The sequence below is a fragment of the Ruditapes philippinarum genome, unplaced genomic scaffold (genome assembly GCF_026571515.1).
Source record: "Ruditapes philippinarum isolate M1 unplaced genomic scaffold, ASM2657151v2 ctg4436_1_1_1_1, whole genome shotgun sequence".
Lineage (NCBI taxonomy): Eukaryota > Metazoa > Mollusca > Bivalvia > Venerida > Veneridae > Ruditapes > Ruditapes philippinarum.
This window is the reverse complement of record NW_026857946.1, coordinates 10,987-33,657: the sequence shown is the minus strand read 5'-3', so window position 1 is coordinate 33,657 and position 22,671 is coordinate 10,987. Positions and strand designations below refer to the sequence as shown.

The window sequence follows — 22,671 nt, the reverse complement described above, 5'->3', positions numbered from 1 at the left end:
AGCAAATAGAAATGTCTTTGAGTTAAAGATGCTTATTTGAAACTTATATATGTATTTCTTTACTAAAGTCTTATCATTTATTTAAAAAAATAACTTTAAAATATGTTATTTCTCGAAAATATAACAACACTGAAGTGAAGTACGGGGCAACTTTGTACAGCTGCCATATGGCACTTGACACCTGCTTCTGTGAAGTATAAAATCTTACATCAAAGTGATCCCTCGGAAGCATTAATCACAACAAAATTGCATCAAATTGCAGATTCGGTTTGATTGGGTCTGTACATGGGGGACAATGAATAAGTACAGCATCTCTCAAGCCTCCCGAAGGACAAGAAAAATATAACAACACTGAAGCAAAGTTTTTACAGCTGCAACACGGCACTTGGCACCTTACGTGATCCATTCATAAATGTTTGAATAGAACTGGAAATATGTACATTTATTGATCGATAATCAGTTGATGTGATATCCCCATATACATTCTATAAAACTCTAGTACAGAAACATTTTATGATAATTTGGTCCCTCATACATGTCCGATAACAAATAGAGTTTATGTACATCAAGAGGGTTCCATCGTGATCTCTTCGCATCTGTTAAAACATAAATAGAGTAAATTTATATCTAGATGATCCCCTGGTCATTTTAACATGATGGACTCATGCATGTTTCAAAATAAATAGAACATATTTATATCTAGAGGACCCCTAGTCCATTCCGTAATCCCCTTATACAAGTTCAACAATACATAAAGTATATCTACTTGATCACTAATCCCCTTATACATGTACCATAATGAAAAGAACTAGAATTTGTTTATATAAAGATTAATCCTTGGATATCATGTACAATCCCTTGATATATGTTCAAGAAGAAAGAGAGTTTGTTTGTTTGTTTGGATTTTTACGGCACGTCAACACATAACTGGCCATATCGTGCCAAATGCTGTATTAGGCTTAAAATGTTATATAATGTTTTGTAAATGACAATAAAAATGAGTCAATTAGATCCTAGAGTACAAGTTTATTTCTTTCAAATAATCAATGATGTTTTTTGATGGAATTGTATTAAAGAGTTCTTTGAGTGAGTTTACACGATAAAATCTATTACGGGCCATTGAAAAATCATGACATTCAGGAAGAAAATGTTTGACAGTAACATTTTCATTACAAGCTACACAGAATGAAAATGTACATAAATATGATAAAAAGGTCAATTTTGACGATCCCCTAAAATCATAATTATTCTTGGGGCACTCATTTCCATGGTTTTTTTAAATGTACATGGAGATTATCCCTATGTAACTATAAAGGTCCCTGATAGTCTTACGTGATCCCCTCATACATACTCCATAACGAATAGAGTAAATGTACATCGACATGATCTCCTGATTGTCTCATGTGATCCTCATACAATCTCTTTATTATATAAGAGTATATGTACATCTATATGATCCCCTGGTCGTCTTACGCGATCCCCCATACAGGTTCCATATTAAATAGAGCGTATTTTCATCTAGATACCCTGTCATTAAACATTGATCCCCACACATCTGATTGTTTATATGTATATCTAAACGATCCCCTGGTTGTCTTACGTAATCAAATAATACATGTTTGATATAAAACAGAGTATATGTCATCAATATGACCACTTACGTGATGTCTTCATACATTTTCGATAATAAAAAGAGTATATGTAAATCTATATTATTCCCTGGTCATCGTACGCGATCCCTTCATACATGTTCAATAATGAATAGAGTATATGTACATCTACATCATCCCCTTGTCCCCTTACGTGATCTCCCCTTACATGTTCCATAACAAATAGATTAAATGTTCATCTAAATGTTCCATTGGTCACTTAACGAGTATATGTGCATCTACATCATCCCCTTGTCCCCTTACGTGATCTCCTCATACATGTTCCATAATGAATATAGTAAATGTTCATCTAAATGATCCAATGGTCACTTAACGAGTATATATACATCTAGATAATCTCCTGGTCATCTCACATGATGCCCTCATACATGGTCCATAATGAAAAGAGTATATGTATATATACGAGGGGCTATCAAAGAGGTCGTACACTTTTTAAATATCCTTTGAAAGTCAACGTGTATTGTAATGACATTTTATAGAATATGTAATAGAAAGAGCATCGAAACACGAGGCTATCTGATTTGTACGAGCTAGTGTAGCCCCCGAGTATTTATCAGATTGCCGAGTGTTTTGATGTTATTTCTCTTTTGTATCATAGTCAAATATAAAAACACGTTCCATGTTGTCACAAGATGAAACCCCGGGAAAAAGTAACCAATGAACGAACATCTAAATATGATATTACTGTCGCTTTCCCTTTCTTTTCCGTCACAATAAGTAAACCCCAGCAAAAATGAGCCAATCAATGGACATGCTCTAGAGTGCGGGTAACTTATACCTGCACTCCAGTTAACGCACTGTGCATGTATATGTATACGATTTAACTGTGACACATTTTCAACAGAAAGGTACCCAAACTATGATACAATATTAACTTATTTTTAAAGGAACAGTTAACTGTGTCTTAAATAAGCACATACACGGCATCCAGCGCACGGTAGAAAAGCGCAGTCAGTCATCGCATATATTTTGCTAAAAACTGATTATAAAAGTAAAAGAACAGCTAAATATCGCAAGTTTCTTCTAAGACGTCATTTTAGAATTTTTTTTTCAGGGTCGTCATTTCCGTTATGTTTTGTTTATATCGCTAAAACACCAGACACCGATGATATTTGTAAACGGGAAAATGATGGACACGCACAGAAAATAGAAAATCGAGCGATCATACAATTTTGATGTAATTTTTTAATTTTGTTGTAATTTTGGAATGATAGCTACAAAACATTTAAAAAATATGCAGCATGCGACAAGAGTAAATAAAATTTCACGATCATTAGTGTTTAAGTTGTATAAGAGATGTAGTGATGGACGAGAAAACGGACATTACTTTGAGATGAAGTAACGGTCATTGACTGTGTAACGTTGAGGCACAAGTTCTACGTTATTATGACGTTGACGTCAATAACCTTTTGGAGTGTGCCGCTGTCGCCAACAGTGTTTGTATGTTTTTATGTAAAATCAAATATTTTTGTAAAATAAGAAGCTACTAAAATTAATTTTTCTGCGTTTATTTGTTATTTATGATCAAGATTATTTTTAATCACATTGCAATATTTTTTTAATTTTTAACTTTGGACAATTTGCACTAACTAAATAAAATTTACTTAATCAGTCATGTAACCAGTCTAGCTAATTTCAATAATGTATTATATCATGGAGGAGTTGGAGGTGTGGTTTGCACTCTGAAATGTAAAATGTGTAGGAACGGGGGAGTTTCAACTCAACACTTTGGCTTCAAAACAATGCCGACGTAAAAAATCAAAGCACAGAATGCGCTGAATTTGTTTCTGTCTTAGAATGTCAGAAAGGTGAAGGTTATGAGATTATATTGTATAGTGTCGGCAAATTATGAATGCTGTTTTGCAGTGTTATAACTAGTAAATTGGCTATACAGCTAATTGCAACACTGATATTCAATTCAATGTATATTTTAGTTAAACAATTTTAAACAAATGAGTTGCCTTAACTGGTTTGAATCTCAGACCTCTCGCTTCCTAAGCGAGCGTGTAGCCACTGGACCACGGGGTCTTATAAGAATCAGCCTTAAACACACCATATTATACTAAATTAGGGTTCGTTATCCTTATTAATTTCGAGATATTTTGTACACTTTAAACTAGTTGTTCAACACTGATGTAAATCATCATGGAGCTTAATGTAAAACTACACACTATTAGAAATCTTCGACCAATCGGGAACTATTTTTCTTCCCTGAGAAACTTGACTAGGTGTAGACATCTTGAAGAGTATAAGTGCATGTGCGAAATGGCGAGGCTAGCGGCGACAATGTTCATGCAGTTAAGGTAAATGCCTTGTTTTTGGTTAAAAACTAATGTTGATCATTAAATAGTTTCATGTTTATATATATACTATGTTACATTTATAATTTACCTATGCATAATTCTTCTAAACAATGTTAAAATTTAAAAAATATCCCAAATATATTTTAGATATCAAAGAAAATCCACACATTTTTGGATAACCCTCGTATGCGATACCCTCATGTATATTCCACAAAAACTAGAATAAGTACATTTAAAAAACCTTGGTAATTAATTGTGTTCACACATTAATTATACTCTATAAGAACTACAGTACATTTACATTTAGATAATATAGATGATCCGTTTGTCAGCTTACATGATCCCCTTAGAACAAGAGCAAAGGAAGTTGTTATGATCTTTTTTGTCATTGTAAGTGACCTTCTTAAATATGTTCTTTTGAAAACCAGAAAATCTCTACATACATAAGATCATATGGGCATCACGTGATCCCCTCGTCTGTGTTTCAGGTAACTAGAGTATATTTACATCTAAAAAAATCCTGGTCATTTTACGTAATCCCCTTATATATTTTACAAATAAATATAGTATGTGTACATCAATAAAATCGTGTAAATGTTTATCTAGATGATCCCCTGCTAATGTTACGTGACCCCCTCATAATGTTTTTATAATATAAAAGAACATATTTACATCTAAATGATCCCCTGGTCACCTTACCTAATCCCATTATACATATTTTAAAAGAACTAGAGTATATGTTCATGTAGATGATCTATTAGTCCTTGTTACATGATTACTCATATATATTTTATATGAACAAGAGTATGTGTACATTAAGATGATCCTTTAGTCATCTTACGTGATATTCTTACATAGGCTTATATGCTGTTTAAATGATTAGGCATATGAGTGAGAAAAAAAACATTATTAACTGATTGTATGTCTTGAAGACTTTAAAATCTACTTCAATTTTTTAGACAAACATATATATTTATAAGGAGGATTAAGCATATGCACTATTTACAAGTGACATTCACAATGATCATTTCCACTACACTATAGTCTAGTCTAATCAGGATGATAGCGCTTTATCGGAAACGCGTGCTTTATTTATAAACGGGGCTTAATATGCCAAGTGTTCTATCTAATGATTCGAATTATCGAATAAATATTTGTTCAGTATACAATTAATATTTTCAATTATACAAAATATATTTTCAAATATAGAACATACATATAGAAAATTATCGCACACATTTTTTATGATGAACAAATATTCAGTAGGAATGATATAGAAAATAAAATTAGAATTATGCAATATAAATATTGGATATAGACCAAAAAATAAAATTTATTGAATTTTGCAACGTTAAACATGCCATACTTTCATAAAACTATTACCTTAGATGAATGTCATTGACGATGGGCTGAACTTCAGACAAATATTGACAAGAAATCATCAAAAATATAGATTATATTTACAATCATATTGATCTTGAACCAATTAGGTCAATTTGGAATTACATAGAAAAAAGTGCATTGAGCTTCTGACAGGAAGCATTTGCTCTTTAGGGATCCAATTTTTTCCAGATATCTAATAGATCCTCATACATTTCGCAATTTCGTTACCATGACTTCTTTTTTTACTATCCATGCATTATCGAGGCAACGAGAGTTGACTGTATTCACTTTCCATATTATTTGTTCCAACTTTGATATTTTCAAGTGCACAATACATTTGCAAATCACTGTATGTATGCGGATCATCGTTTCTCCCAGATGGTGCTTCAAGACTTTGGTATAAAGAACCACTAATTTGGCCGGGCAAAGCGAGCTCGTTTGAATTCCTTCTTCCTGTTTGAACATGCTCATTAGCACCATGATCGTTGGTAAGACTCCGTGTCTTACAGCATCGAACTAAGAGTTCCTTCCTATAAAAAGATGTATACGCCCTGTATATTCTATGGCTAATTTAATGGTATGACTACCCTATCGGGCACTATAAGGAACTAGAAAATTGACAATATGGATCAGATATTTACTTTAAAAGACGCCTGTTTGCAAAATTTCAACAAATTTAACTTCACGGAAATCGAGTTATGGCCACTTTTCTTAACATAAGCTGTGATGCTAGAAGGGTCCTTTTCTCGAAATAAGGAACCTTTAAATAATCTACAACATAATCCTGATGAAAAATGTTTTTCCATTAAACATTGGTAAGAAACAAACAGTACCAATCTACCAACAATCCACATTTCAACATTTTTGAAATGTGTATACAAAATTTAATCATATCCCACCCATTTTAACACATATTAGCTAATAAATACCGATATTGATTAAATAATTAAAAATAAATATTTTTTCTTCCCAAAATAGATATGGGAGATGCATTAATAAAAGTTTACCCGTGTTGGGTTTGAACCCACGGCCCTAAGTTTTAATGTAGTTAACAGTTGTTTTAGCCTATTTGAATACCCTTCAATGCGGATGTAAAGCATTAGGATGAACTACCTTAAAATCATATAATAAACCATTTCATTACATCGATGATATTAATAACCATTAGTTATTGGATTTAATACGTTCTATTTATAAGGTCCCAATACATGCTATAAGTATATTAATAATTTTTCAAACAATAACTGTTGTTTATACTGTTAAGAAATATTAATATGTGTCCATAGAACACGGATCCCCTTAAGATGAAGTTGAAGTCGGCAAATATAAGCGTAAGCGATATATAAACTGCATTTAGTTAAGCCCCCCTCCCCCGTCCCCCATCCCTGTGACCTTTTGCATACTGATAAAGTAGGTCTCCTATAAAACATATTGTCTACTAATACAAGAAATTGACAGCTCAGAATAGTATTTAATTTTATTTTATAGGTCAATCCCATACAACGGAATTGTCATTGGATCTGAGACTCGCGTGTGGCACATTGTATATTTATGAAGGTTGTCTATTCCCATCTGTTTTGAAATTGCAAGACGCATGTAGATTATTGACCAATAACAATTTAAACCTGCTCAGAAGATTTTACGACAAAAACATAAAATCATCTGCAACGATCTTGAGCCTAGGTCTTGCAAACGAAACACAATATCTCTCAAGGCCTTTAAAGTGTATTTATGTAAAATGTATGTACTCTACACTAAGTCTAATTGAGATCAAGTGAACAATTTTTTAAATACCATCATGTATTCAGATATAACGAACCTGACACGATCTCAAACTGAAACATTAACTATACGACAAAACCACGTAGTTTAATCCCCTACTGTGACCTTGATATTAGACCAAGGAACCAGGGTTTCGATACTGGTGTTGGTAATGTGTATCACTTTATTTTATTTCGTTTAAAAAATGACATGATGAAAGCAGAGGTTATGAGCCGGACATAAAGTACACTTATTTGAACATATACACAAAGACACGCACACCGACTGACAGAGGGAAAATACTGTGCCACCCGCCCCTTTTTTCTTGCAGAGACAGTAACATAATACATTTCAGAATTCTACCTTTAGTTGACAACTTATACTTAACCTTTAAAATATATGGGTGGTTTATGAAAAAGAGTTTTGATTAATGATCTTACCGCTTGGCTAGAAAGAGAAGGATCACTATGACAACAGCAAGCAGGGTAGCAGAAACTGATGAACCTACGATTAAAGTTACATCTGTATCTGAAAATATGCATAATTAAGTCAACATTAGTAGAACAGTGAATGATACAGGTAAAGAAAATAATATTGTGAAACAAATAATGCTAGAAAAGCAAATGAAGTTGCTATAGCAAACTATTTTGCTAATAAAAAGAAATAAAGTAACAGAATGTATATGGATGTGTGCAACATTCGCTCATTTTTAAATAATAAAGCACTACTCGATAGTCACCCGAAACATTCACAATAAGGTTAAAAATGTTTCGGTTTTTTCAAACATTTACATGCACAATGGAAAAACACCAGGTTGCATTATGTTTACAAAAAGATGGACTTTTTGGTTCAGTGGGTAAAACATATGTAACTATATGTAACTATGTAACTGATTTGTTCAAACTACGAATTAGCTCTTGTGATTAATACAAATATCTAGCTATGTCACTGAGTGCATTAAGATTCATATACAATTAAAAAGGAAATAACACTGTCAAAAATTCAATTTTGTTTGCTAATGTGTCTTTTACCAATGGATGATGATTCATTAGAAGACTCTTTCTTTTCGTCAGCTTCCGTAACAGGTGTTTTTGACGTTTTTGGCACTGTCATTGTTGAGTGCGGTAAAGTTGTTTTAATCTCTGAAAGTATTGTAAGTATTTATAAGTTAAGACATTGTGTACATACTAGAAAAGCAAATGAAGTTTCTACAACAAACTGTTTTGCTGATCAGTAATAAACAAAGTTACGGAATGTATCTTGATGTGTGCAACAGTTCCTCCTTTCTAAATATTAAAGACCTACTTGATGTATTCAAAGTTTACTTAATAATTTTCTGCTTCGCTTGTGTGTATTATTTGCTATATTTCACACCCTCAATTCTAACCAGATATGTGTTTCAATGCATTGATATGATTTACAACAATAAAGGAAAATATACCGAGTCTATAAAGCAATTACATGCGCAACTGAAATCATGAAGTAAAAAGGTTAAAATGTTTCGATCGTTTGCGCAATAGCCAATTTTCAAACACCAGGTTGCATGATGTTTACTGAAAACTGGACTTTTCAAAATAGTATGTTCAGAAGGGAAAACATATGTGTACATATATGTAACAGATGTTTTAAAATTACGATTTGGCTCTTGTGAGTAGAACAAATATCTTACTATGTCACTGAGTGCATTAAGGTTTATAAACCATTCCAACAAGATCAATACTTAAAATAGGAACAAAGTTAAAATTTCAATTATGTTTCCTAATTTGTCTTTTACCATTGGATGATGATTCATTAGAAGACTTTTTCTTTTCGTCAGCCGCCGTAACAGGTGTTTTTGTCGTTTTTGGCACTGTCATTGTTGAGTGCGGTATAGTTGTTTTCATCTCTGAAAGTGTTGTAAGTATGAACAAGTTTAAACATTGTCCAAAAGGTTTTGTTAAAATCATATATTATATGACAACAATAAGCCATCCAGGACACAGCAATGATAAATGTAACATAACTAAACAACAAAAATACTATATTATAAAATACTACATGAGGCCCACATGGAAGATTTGGTAACCAAATGTGTAGCTTCAGTAAATAAAAACATTACTTACTTACTTACTTACTTACTTACTTACTCACTCACTTACTTACTTACTTACTTACTTACTTACTTACCTACCTACCTACCTACCTACCTACCTACTTACCTACTTACCTATTTACTTACTTACTTACTTACTTACTTACTTAATTACTTAATTACTTACTTACTTACCTAATTACTTACTTACTTACCTACTTACTTACTTACTTACTTACTTACTGAATGTAATACACATACTGCGTTTATCGCTTAAATATTACTTATGTTTACATAAGCAATTTACTTACCGCAAGCATAGGTTTTGATAAATTATAATTATGATCTTTTCTTGCTTATTAACGATGTTAATCGCATTACAATTGTGTGATTTTAATTTTACCTTACTCAAGTATTATTAGATTCGTTACATAGGAAACAGGCAATATATTATCAACAAGACTTGTGTAATGGTTCTGATTTTCAGAAATGCTTTAAAAGAGGTTTTACCATTGCAGAGAATATATTTGCTTGTGACATCTTTGGAAAACTGTAAAACATAACCGAGGGAACTATTGTATTTCAAATATCCATGACTGATGTCAGACGAATTTTCCCGGTATTCTACAATAAGTATAAATAAATAGTTCTTTAAATAAGCTGCTTGATGGCGTAATTTATATAATCCAATAAAATTTCCTTTCAAGCATAATAAATAATGACAAATTTATAACGTAACATAAAACATTCGGTGCCTTCAACTCGAAAGGTTTGATTATATGACAAAAGTAAAATTAGCCCTTATCACGCTAAATATCTTTTTAAATAGACAAAAAGCACTTGGGTAATAGTTAGTCACAGATAAATTTTATCCATTAAAGCCGTGGTTTTTTCGAGGACCCTGCAGAAAAGTTTGAGTTGTATGACGGATGATCCAGAAATATACCCTAATTAAGTCATAAATTCAACAAAATTTATTTAAAGTTCATATATCAAACACCATATAATTGCGTTATATATCCTCAATAATAGAAAACAAGAATTATAACAATTAAACATAATTATTATACATACAGCATACATAGCAACCATAGTAATGCGTATGTTATCACAGCGTCATGAGCAGTGACGACAGGAACATACTAAAATGTTTTTAAAGTATGTGTCGCTGTATGCAATATGAGGTCGATGCTGTATAACCTATTGAGTGACCAATTATGTTCTTATACCATAAGGGGACCTTTGTTGTACAACTCTGTATGTCATTCACCGTAAATGTGATATTAACTCAAACCTATGACTATTGAACTGTTCTTTGATTTTATTGTGTGTATGCTGGGGGATAAAAATCATATGTATCTTAAACTTGAAGGGATAAAATATGTTTTTCTTTTATTTATATCATTTGATAAGATGAAAATGTGGATGATATAAAATCAGATTATAAATGTAACAAACAAAATGTACGAAAATAGATAAAGTGTTTTAGTTTAAAACAGCACACCTCCAGATTCATGCTAATTTTTCATGAAATTTTGAAAATGTATTTTATTGTAAAGTAACCAAAAGAATGCAATTAAACATTGCCAATTGCACTCAAACCCATTTTTAAATTACCAAAAAGAGGTCAAAATATAAAAGTAGCCAGTATTGCGTTAGTAAAGCAGTAGAAATCTAGTTAGAAATGCTGCAGAATTACTATTACTAGAATTTTGAATCTTTTTACGTTTTCTAAAATTTTAATACATTTTTCTTCGGTTTGATTTTATTAAAATAGTTTTGCTCATCTGGAGGTGTGCAGCTTTAAGTTTTTTCACTATTACCATTTAAGATTGGTTCCTGTCTAACTCGATTTTAAAATTATGCATGATTTTCAATAATATGACTTTAAATAGATAAATATTAATAACATAAATAAACATATACGACGCATTCCGAGGTATGTTAAAATAATATTGTTTGTGTCTGTCACCAGTAACTATAACAGTAATTGGTTGTTTACTAATTTGTGCATCACTATTATCCCCGGAATTACGAGCGCGCCGCCATTATTTTTAATATTTTACTCTTTTAACTAAACAATATACCACGTGATTATACACCTTGTACTGTCTGAATAGCAAATAGTACAGAGCATGATCAGACGACACAGGTGTGCTGGCAGAGCTAGGTCTGCACTAATCGCATAGTTTAAATCAGTTGCCATCAGCAATATGATGGTTAACATGATTAAATTATTTAATAAATAATTATTTATTCAATAATAAATAACTTAACGTAAATAACTAATTTCATAATGCAAGAAGTATTTGAGAATATAATTTATAAGTAATAATTTGTGAAAAAAATGCGTACAATTTTCTTCTTTAATTTGCAAAATCATTAGCATCATATAAAACAAATTCTTTATCATGAGTTATAAATTCACTTGCAGTAAATCTGATCTGTTTTAATTTGGATTTTATTAGCTTGGTGTTTTTGTTTGCGTTTACAAATATTCTTTTGAAAACAGGAAATCATCAAATACCATTATCGTTGTAAATTACATCACTCCACACGATCCCTGTCCAGCCGTATTTGGCCACGAAAGTCACGTTCCGCACGTCTTCATATCCAATTGGATTACCATGTATTTGAAAACAAATGGTTGCTGCGTCCCTCCAACTTTTCCTATTCTCAAATAATCTGATTGATTGGTCTGAATCTTAAACGATACAGAAAATTATAAATGTGGAAATTTACAACATAACTTTTTTATTGTATAAAGAATAAAATTAGAATATAATATCAGACGTTTAACATATTTGTGTTTGCTACTGATTCAGTTTGCATTGCAGCAGTATATTTTAGCAAGGTACGAAGACCGGTGGAGACATTTGAACTTCATGGATTCCTGATGTCATCTTTTCATCACCGTAAATTCACAAATTTAACTTCGTGAATTCACATTTTCAACATATGAAATTCATGAATTCACGATTTTAACTTTACATTCACGATTTCAACTGCTCGATTCACGATATCAAATTCACAAATTCACGCACGATTTCAACTCCACGAATCAAAGTTCGCGATTTCAACTTCACGAATTCGCGATTTCAACTACACGAAATCACAATATCAGTTTTACAAGTTCGCGATGATTTATCTTTGTAAATTCAACTTCATGAACATGTTTTCATGTTTATGGCTTCACGGTTTCATCTTCATGAATTACAGATTTCAGCGTTACAAAGTTGACAATGTGAATTCACAATGTTGAAATCGTGAATTCACGAAGTTGAAATCGTGAATTCACGAAGTTGAAATCGTGAATTCACGAAGTTGAAATCGTGAATTCACGAAGTTGAAATCGTTCAAGACGTGAATTTATAAAAGGAAAGTTAAAATAGTGAATTTATGTAGTTAAAATTATGAATTCATTATTATGAAATCTTGAATTCGTGAATTCTGTATCTTTATTGTTGAGGTTGAAATTGAAAATTCTTGAAAATGAACCCGGGAATTTAAGGAGTTGAAATCTTACCATCGGTCTTTTGTAGCAAGGTCACATCAGTTTAATCATACAGAACGTTTGTAATGTCGTTTTTCATTGATAAATTGTTACGTTTTTATTAACTTTCCACACGACTGCTGTCAATTTATAAAAACAATCGTTTTTCCATAAATAAAGTAATTATTCTGTATTGTAAATTCGTTATGAAGATGACTGACATACAGGTTATATGGTTGTAAGTAAGTAAATTGTTTATTATTGTGACATGTTCATAGTCAAATATACATATAACAATCATATATGTGTACAATTATAGCACCCAGCCCAATGAGCCTATCAGTCACCAATGTAATGTTTTTTTTATTATGCATCATATAAAACATAGAATGTAGAAATCATGGTATAAACAAGTATAGAGTGTAAGGTGGTTTTAACTAATGCGTTGTTCACACGTGTGTATGTACACAGTTGTTTGAAATATAACGACTTAGGTTATATAAGTTAACACTTCTATACTGAACCATATGATCGGTCGGACATCTTTATGACTAATAATGTATAGTACTTTTACGCACATATAATAAGAAATTAAGAAAAAAATGGAAGCAAAGTAATGACTTCGAATTTAAGCCAGTGTTTCAAATTATATATGCATTTAAGTTATTAATGCGCTCGTGGCAATTTGTAACGATTGTCTATTAAAGCTTAACAAATGTGTCGTAATAGTCACTTGGTAACTTGTTTGTCCTTATCTTTAACTTCATCAAATTACATTTCAAAGTTAATGTATCCAAATGTTGAGTTACAAAGAAATCGAAATAATTCTCAAATTACAGAGTAAGTCATACCTGACAAATATCATAGCTGTAATATGAAACAAAACTCACCAGACCTACAAAATACCCAAACTTTGTCGGAACAAAGTCTCCATTGATATGTTTTACTTCCTGCTTTGTCAATAACTAATCTCAGACAGCTTTTGTTGTATTCTTGTTTTTCAGGAATGTGTCTAGAGTCTACAGAAAAGGATATCAACACAGTATCACTTTGTATACCTCTATATGAATGACAATCTAAATTTTGAGAATAAAACTTTAGAAAATTGAACCATACATTTAGGAAATGCATACATATTTGTCCGTGTCTTATGGTGGCATATTTCTGCCACCAGATTAACATATAACCAACTAGTTAATTAAAAGGTAAACTAGATACGTAACTTGTTAACCTCTTGATCAACTAGATAGTTATGTGGTTAAGTAGTTACGTAACTTGTTTTTTTTTTTCAATAAATAACGGAAAATAAATGCATGTTAGTACCTAAAACTGCCATTTTATTATTTTACCAGCTTAATATTAAGTGGTTGACTAGTTACGTAACTAGTTAACAACTTACAACTTATCCAAAATATCACTAACTGGTTAACTCGAACCAAGAGCTGTGAGGGGCAAGTACTTTGAAGTTCTACTTTAAATAACAATTTACATGAGTTAGAATAAAGTTCTTTAAAGAACGTAATTCTTACCGTTGTGAGATAGCATTCTGTACACTGACGTGACTTTGTGTCCGCCACAAGCAGCATTGTGTGTGTCAGTACACCCAGAATTGCAGCCAAGCTCTCTTATGTCTTTCTCAGGTTTAACTTGCATGCAATAACACTGTAAATAACAAAGATCAATGTAAATTATATAATTATGATAATGTCATTGTTAAAAATAGAAATCAAAACATGATGCAAAAATTACTATAATCATACTAACGAAAGTTTGCAAGCAAATGGGATTTTTGAAAGTAGGAGAGAGAGAGAGAGTTGAAGGTGAGGTGGAGGTTGCATGTCAAATGTTCAACCAACAATACTGATTTTGAAGAAGAAAAAAACTTATGTTTTTTCTCGCTTTCCTTTTAATATGAACTAGATATTTGGCAACTTTTTATCAGGAACCAGCTATCTAGTTCCGTATATAATTTTTAAACTTTAACAACTTTCACGTTCTGTCATGACATTAAGGTTTGTTTTTGTTATGAGCTTTAACAAAGATGTGTTTTTATTGTCAGCAAATCAAGTAACTATAAAACGTTCCATATTAAATCATTCATTTGCTATTTTCAGTAAATTTAAGGACTCTTTCACGCTTTCACCATAATCTACAAATATTTAAGTACATTGTTATGTTGTTTGTTTTTTTTACAATATAATTATTATGCCCATCACATGTATATGTAGCTAAATACAGATTACGAAAAGATAAACATCAGATGATATCAAACTCAAAATAATTGCCTTATACATTCTGAATCATATGAATAAACAATTTTATATTCTTTATCTTTCAAGTTAACTGACTGCATGGAAATTATCTACCATTTGTCCATCAATCCCGATAAAAGGTGTGTGTGAACAAGCAGAATAGCACCGTCCGATTTTCGATGTACCAAGTTGTATTTTGATTATGTTTAAGTCCTCTGAACTCATGCACCATGTATAAAACAGCATATACTTATTGCTTTTATTAAAATCTCTTGCAGAGAATAATTCTGGATGATTGTATTAAATGTATTGACAAAATGTTAAGTGAATGTTCGTCAGCAAATTTAATATTTATATATGCTATTATATAATATTGATATGATATGACATTAATATGATAATATATTTTAATATTTTTACAGAACATTTTCACCAGGGACCGAAATACGAGTAAGACGACATTCCCAATCCAAAATAGCCTCATTTTCCTAACTAAAAAAGCAGCATAAAATTCAAACTGTTTCAAATTCTGAAAAAAGAATGAATTAACCCTTTACTAAATGAGCATGTTATGAAAAATGGCCGTTTTCATTGAAAAGCCTCCTAATACAAGTTCAAACTGATATGAAACTATGAAAAATGCTACAATACTGATGACACTTGGCACAAATGTTGACTGGACCATTTGCTCTGTGCGTCGTGCTAACAGCAAGCTCAATCTTAATTTTTATGTTCCATGGCAACGGGAGACGTCTCAAAATTGCCAAAAATCACTATTTTGCATTGGTTTTTATATTGTTTTTTTTTTTTGTTTTGTTTTTTTTCATCAAAACTGATTTCAAAGTGCTGCAACTTGAAATAGAGTAAAAGCCTATTCAGCGTTGGTAACACATTACATTACGATCGACCTGAGGCCATTTTTAGCCTGTCACATGTCCAAAATTGTCTTGGCGATGAGGGGGGCTGCCGCTCCCTTCAAACCCCCGAAACAGAAGGGGAACATCCACCTTCTGGCAACCCCTTAATGTACCTTTTTGATAGGGGCGGCGCCAAAAAGTGATCACATTTTTATCAACATTTCTCAAACGAAGAAACAGTATGTGGGGCCTAAATAGGAAATATTTTCATTGTTTGAAGCCTCAAATAGGCGGTGGTGAAAAGCCGCCAAAACACGTCTATATGAGGTAAATGGTTAAAGAAATGACAGGTTATATGATAATTAACATGTTAGAAAACGTAAGTAATGTATGAGGTAGATTTCATTTTTTTTAAATCCTCAATTTTCCCAAAATGTAAAATTATTTTTCCCAATTTATTCCTTGGTCCTTTTCCCAAAATAGCTATATTATGATATTGATATGACATTATATGATATGATATGATACGATACGATATGATATGATATAATAAACTTGTATGATAATATAAGTATATGATATCATAATATGATATGATAAAATAAGCAGAGCTGACTGTGCTACAATTATTCAATGGTAATTATTGTACACAGATTAAAATGGTACCGGTTGACCGGATCCAAGCGATTCTCATCCGCATGCTTTTGCTCTATTAGGCGTCAAATTGTAACATTTTTGTTTCGAAAACCTGACGATCAAAGAATGGTATAAATGTACGTTTGTGCTAGAATCAATAGACCAATTATAAGCTCTCGTTTTTCCAATCATAACATATATGTTTATTATTTCAAACTGATTATTTAAAACGAATTACATTTACTTGAATTTACCTATGTATTCAAACAATGTAGTTTGTTGATAGTAACCGACCCATACTTCTTGTTCTGTAGCTTGTCCATTCAAATCAACGATAAGGTTTTTGTGTCCATATTGTATGGTAGGTGTTGCTACACGAGTATTGCATTCATCTCTTTTCCTTGACCATGTCAGTGATGAATTTGAAACATAGTAGGACCATGAAGCTGAATTGGCATTAAAATACAATTATTGCCTTTTGCTTTAGATGTAACTGAAGTAACTTTTTTTACACATAGAAATATGGCATGGCTATGTGCGTGAGATATTTTTTGGGTGTCCTATGAAGACCATTGCAAAATGTTTGACACTTTTATCGGGTTTTACGTCGCACCAACACTTTCAGATAATATAGTGCGGATGTACGCCGTATAAAACACACCTATGGATGTTTGTAAATCCAAAAGTTTACCATTTGCATGTTTAAATTCAGCTTAAGTCGCTGCTAGGGGACGTGGACGGTAGTTGGCACTTTACAGTACCGTCCATAAACATGCTCAATCAAACCGAGCCTGTAACATTTTCAATTTTGCCGTTTTAGACTTTCTTTAGCGATTCCTATTTTCTATATTGTACAGATTTACTGGTGAAGGAAGACCTCAGGTGCCATTTCGTGCATAATTAGAGGCACAAATGAGCACCGGAGTAGGAAAACCTGGCTAGTTAAATTGGTCACATGACATAATTCATATACACTGGCGGTACTGGTACCAACAGCATTGAGGTTCAAGTGGTTTAAGGCCAACGACCTTAACAGCTCGGCCACGGACTCCCCATTGTAAATGGAAGTTTCATTAATACCGACTTGTCATCTTATAAGGAAACTATAAGTTGTTGGAGACATTTAAAATTAAAAATCAAGAAGCAAAGAAAAAAACATAAATCAAAGCTTACAGACGCATGCACCCACAGGTTCGAATGAAGTTCCAACAAAGTTCTTAATAAAAAAAAACAACAAACGTTGATATGGATATGTTGATGTAAACAACTGTATTCGTTAATCCCTCACCCCTTTGTCCTATGCAAACTTAAGCATAAAGAATTCAGTATTACGTCGAAAAAGTCCTATGTCTTTACTAAGTCCGAATATACATATAGCTTGAAGCCATATAGTTTATTAATATTTCGATTATTAAACATAATATTTTGTCAATTCATGTATTGAAAAAACGGGGCGATGAATACTAATTTTAAAACGAAAAGAGGAAATGAAAACAAAAGATAATTTACCTTGAAATACGGTGACCAGGACAGATAAAAAGAATAAATCCATTTTCATGATTCAAATTTCATATTCACTTCCTTTTAAAACGTCTTTGCCGTAAATGTTACAATATAAAATTTTGAAAGTTTGTATAAGTGTAGCTGCAGTTACTGGCGGATGATGCACTTGAATGGTTATATTTATCTACATTAATTATAGTTAAATCTTAATTGTCGTAAAATGTAGAAGAAACTTGAAAGACTCGAAAAAATAAGGTTAATGTCAACCTAGATCGCCCAACTTTCGTGATTCTCCGTGGTTTAAATATATAATGTAAAAAATCATAAAAATTAAGATAAAAATAAATAAAAGTACAATTTTACATTCATTTTTGTTTGTTGTCTCGTTTGTTGTTTTTCGTTGTTTTCGTTGTTTTTCAGTTGGTTTTGTTTTGTTGTTGTTTTTTTGTTGTTTTTTTTTTCTTTTTTTTTGGGGGGGGGGGGGGGGGGGGGGGGGTTGCAAGTTTTCAAAAATACCTTTAACGATATCATTATACAATGTTTATTGAAAAATTGTTCATTTTGACTCTTCCCTTTCATTCGACAAGGAGTGCATGAATACATGAAGTGTTGAATTGTGTTTCTCAATCTCAAGTGATCAGTACTGTTCCCTTCTTTGTATAATTTGACAAAAGACGCATAAACGGAAACTAGCTTGTTAAGTGTGTTCGTATGAAAAAAATTTCCGACCGTGGGCGGGTGAGGGGTGAAAATGAAATGATTTCATTTGGAGTTTTTGTTGTCAATGTAAGAAAGTTTTCTTAATCGTAAAATTCTTATTCTTAACATTAACTTAAATTTTTTACAAAGCAAGTCAATGCATATGATTTATAATGGTCATATTGACAGAAACTGATTTATCTTCGGCGGATTTGCCTTACTTGTTTCCGAGCACTCATACTAACAAAATGTTTATAAAATTTAAAAGATCCTATATGTTGTATTTAAGGTGGTAACAACACTTAAGTGAAATTTTATATATGTATATAATTATTCTTCTAACATTCAATAATATGTTAAATATGTACTGCAAATGTTTATTCACATGGTAAGTAATCATTAAAATATTTGCATTCTTTTCTTTTTGAAAATTTGGCATAGACTTTATCGAAAACAGATTTCTAATAACCTCCCTTTTATTTACATGAACTGTAAATTCGGTAATAGTTTTGCAAGAAATATTTATTGAACTTACAATATTGATAAATCTTCATTTGAGCATCAGATTTATCATATAAAACCATAAAGAATTGAGTTTCAGGATATTTAATGCTGGTTAACATTAATATAACGATGCTACTCAATGGTAAGTACTGGTATTCACGCAGTTTCAGGGACGAATTTTTGATGTAAACATTTGTTTCAAAATCTCTGCTATTACTTTCACATATTTTTTCTTCTGAATGATTATTGCAATGTGCAGCCTTTTTAGATAATCATTAGAAGTATTCAACAACTTACATATTGTGTGCATTGCAGATAGTATGTCATACGTGGTGGTTAAAACCTTACAATAGAAGGAAATTATTTATAGTCAAGGCCTGATATGAGCGCTCGTTTCCAATGAGATAACAAATCTGGAGATGAGAGCATCCGTCAGAAGCATCGCAAAAAACAAAATTACATAAAAGTTCCAGACTCGGTTTGCTCGAGTCTGTTCATAGTCGTTAATAGAAAAGTGCAATATCCCTCATGCATCTATAGTACCGGCTTAAGCGGTATTCAATATTCAAGACATAATATGCCGGAATCAATGATCCCAAAGGAACAGAAAAATAGGTTTTACAACTACCACGCGGCACTTGACACCTGTAGTTGTAAAGTATTAAAATCTGGTAAAGCAAGCCGCGTGCTTATCCTGACACATGCTAGTAATGATATTGATGGGTTATACTTCAAAGTTCATATGTTTCACTCTGAGAAAAAGTCAATGACCATTTTGTTGTATTGTGTCAATTTAACTAGGCAAGCATGGGAATGAGTTTTCTAATTGACATGGTTTTTTCTTACTTATTGAAATGAAAGAACTTTTGATAATCAAATTTGCATTAAAAACTTGAACAAGAGCCACCGCAAGCAGGACCACTCTCAACTTTTTATACCCAAAAAAGCAAACTCGGCGTATATATGTATTATCATGCACTTGGTTGTCTGTCCGTCTGTTCGTCTGTTAGTAGATTCCGTGTCCTGTCTGTATCGTTGAACAGGTGGAAGGAAATTGAAACTATACTTGCAGAAATAGTAACTATAATCAGATTATGTGCAGAGGACTATTGACACTTTGTATTTCGTATCAATTTTAAAATTTCGTAATCTCTCTGTATATTTTGAACGCATTGAAAGAAAGTAAAACTTTTTGGCAGAAATATTACTTCTAATAAGAACACGTGCAGAACACAGGTTTGGATTTCCCGAGATCAAAATTGGCCCACCCAGGGGATTACTTGATTTATATATACTTATATAATAAAACAGATTTAAGTTCGTTGTGTGTAACTACAATGTCTAGGGATCAAATATTTAGAATTTATCATAGCAATATTGACTTTTACAAGACTGATATTAATCATGCCCCTTCGTTCAATATTAGCACCGCCCCAGGAGTCAATTGATTTATATTGACTTATATAGAGGAAATACATACCGTTTAAGACTAACTGTGTGAAACAACGATGCCATGGGCTTAACTTTTTGGTATATAACATCACTTTTGTGGACCACAACATAACTAGTATCAATCATGCCCTTTGGGTCAATATTTGCCCCGCCCGGCGGTCCCTTAGTTACTACAGTTAGTAAAGGAAAGCATATTTCAGTCTTACTTTGGTGAAACTACAATGCCTAGAGTTTAGATATTTGAGAAGTACCAATGCCTTGTTGGCCTCTACAAAATAATCATGCCCGATGGCTAAATAATGGTCCCACCCCTGGACTAATAGTAATTCACTCATAATATGTAAATATCTATACATTTCTTAAACTCTATAAATTTTTATTATATAGCTAGAATAAATCCAATAATCATAAAAAGGAGCTAACTTGAATTGCTTTAACAAATGGAGATAACTAGAAATACAAATTTTGAGTTACATTGGCAAAAGGAAAAAAACAGAAATACAATTCTGGAGTAACATTGGCAAAGCGAAAAAAACTAAAAATATCAATGTGGACTTGCTTTAACAAAGGAAGATAACTAGAAAAAGTATTTGGAGTTACATTGGTAAAGGGAAATTAACTATAAATACAAATTTTGACTTGCTTTTACAAAGACAAATAAAAAGAAGTTTCTGTCGAAAACCTTTAATACAGGAAAAAAGGCCTTTTCGTATAGGACACATGTCTCGACCAAAATTAATGTTATGTCTTTATAAATTAAAGATTTCTACAATGTCAAAGACGAATTTTGTTTTGTATTTTGTTTGGTCGAGACCTGTGTTCTATCCAAATCTTTCAATTCATCGTCGAAAATTGATACAAAGTACCATACTTCAAGCGTATTTTTTGCACAAAACAGCCGTATTTTTTTACAGTTTTCCATACATATCAACAAGCTGAGTATGTCCTTCCAGAAGTTAATTTCATTTTTTAAAATATTAAAGTTCTATAATATACAAAAAAACAGGCAGATTTTATTCAGAAATAAATTAAGTACTTTGTTAAGCGTCATCTTTATTAAAGTACATTTGTCAGCCTGTAACAGGGGCTCGACTATGAGGACTTTTAATTATTTAAACACAAAAAGAAGAAGAAAACCTAAGAACAGATACGTGTTCAACAGGTGTTCCAACAAGGTTTTTCAAAAATTGTTGATAACAATATCGACATGTTGTTGTAAAAGATATTTTTTTATAAACTGAACATCTTTACATCTCCTGGAAACTTAAGGATAAAAGCTGCGTATGGAGACCATCGAATTTACATAGGTTACACTTTAAACAACGTGACCATTAAACATGTTAAACATGATCATTCTATAGATTTGATAAATAATCATTTGCATGTATTAAAAATTCGAGTGTAATTTATTAGAGTAAGAAAGCAAAATACACCGAAATTTACCTTGAAATATTGTAACTAGGGTAAAAAGAATAAAAGTATCCACTTTCATCATTCTCATTTTAACTTCTCTTATTTCAAAGAAAATATTGTTTAAACTTTATAAAGATGTGGGTGTATAATCATAAGTAGCTGCACACTTAAGATGTATACTTAATCTAATTAGTCACTCCTTTAATTGCGTTGTTTCGGAAAGTGTAAGCTATATTAACTTATATTGCAATATATCGAAACCAAATTATCGTATAACAATCAACAACGAGTGTCAAAAGTACAGAATATAAATTACAAGCACGTGCAGGATCATTTCAATCGGTATAAAAATCTAAATTTAAAACAAAATCCTATTTGACAATATAAATATATAAACATTCTTTAGCCTTTAGAATGTGGGTCGTCAAAATATCTTTGTACCTTAAATTAGCAAAAATAATTTAAATTTGAACAATTTTGTTTCCTAAAATTTAGCAGGGTAAAAGAAACAAATTATTAAATAAATTAGAGGTCACTGTTCTTTTTGTAATATCTGCACCTGTATGTGTGACCGGTATATTTCGCCTCTTTCCATGTGGTCCATTTACAAATAAGCTCCAATATAACGAGGAACAATATGAGAATCATTTTAAATGATTGTTTTCAATTAAAAT

At 31.8% G+C, this 22,671-nt stretch overlaps 1 protein-coding gene across 6 annotated transcripts; it reads right to left on the bottom strand.

The window, feature by feature from the left end:
* Positions 1–2,951: 2,951 nt before the first annotated feature.
* LOC132751570 (uncharacterized) lies at positions 2,952–22,418 on the bottom strand. 6 transcript variants are annotated; one of them, XM_060741747.1, is made up of 10 exons: positions 22,028–22,418; positions 16,681–16,872; positions 14,211–14,343; positions 13,572–13,700; positions 11,716–11,892; positions 9,699–9,812; positions 8,892–9,002; positions 8,149–8,259; positions 7,558–7,645; positions 2,952–5,886 (listed from the first exon to the last, which is right to left on the bottom strand). In XM_060741747.1, the coding sequence occupies exons 3-10, from the start codon at positions 14,332–14,334 to the stop codon at positions 5,613–5,615; spliced, it is 1,128 nt and encodes a 375-aa protein (XP_060597730.1). In that variant the 5' UTR covers positions 14,335–14,343; positions 16,681–16,872; positions 22,028–22,418; the 3' UTR covers positions 2,952–5,612. The 6 variants fall into 6 exon arrangements, with proteins under 6 accessions (XP_060597730.1, XP_060597729.1, XP_060597731.1 ...); XM_060741746.1 differs by lacking the exon at positions 22,028–22,418 and adding an exon at positions 17,936–18,348; XM_060741748.1 differs by lacking the exon at positions 16,681–16,872.
* Between the last annotated feature and the right edge of the window lie 253 nt (positions 22,419–22,671).

Coding starts and splice junctions, on each gene's coding strand:
- LOC132751570 (XM_060741742.1), bottom strand. CDS start 15,179: ATGCTGTTTTATACATGGTGCATGAGTTCAGAGGACTTAAACATAATC. Junction 14,344..15,047: donor TCGGGATTGATGGACAAATG/GTAGATAATTTC, acceptor TGTTATTTACAG/TGTTATTGCATGCAAGTTAA. Junction 9,003..9,698: donor CAAATATATTCTCTGCAATG/GTAAAACCTCTT, acceptor CAACACTTTCAG/AGATGAAAACAACTATACCG.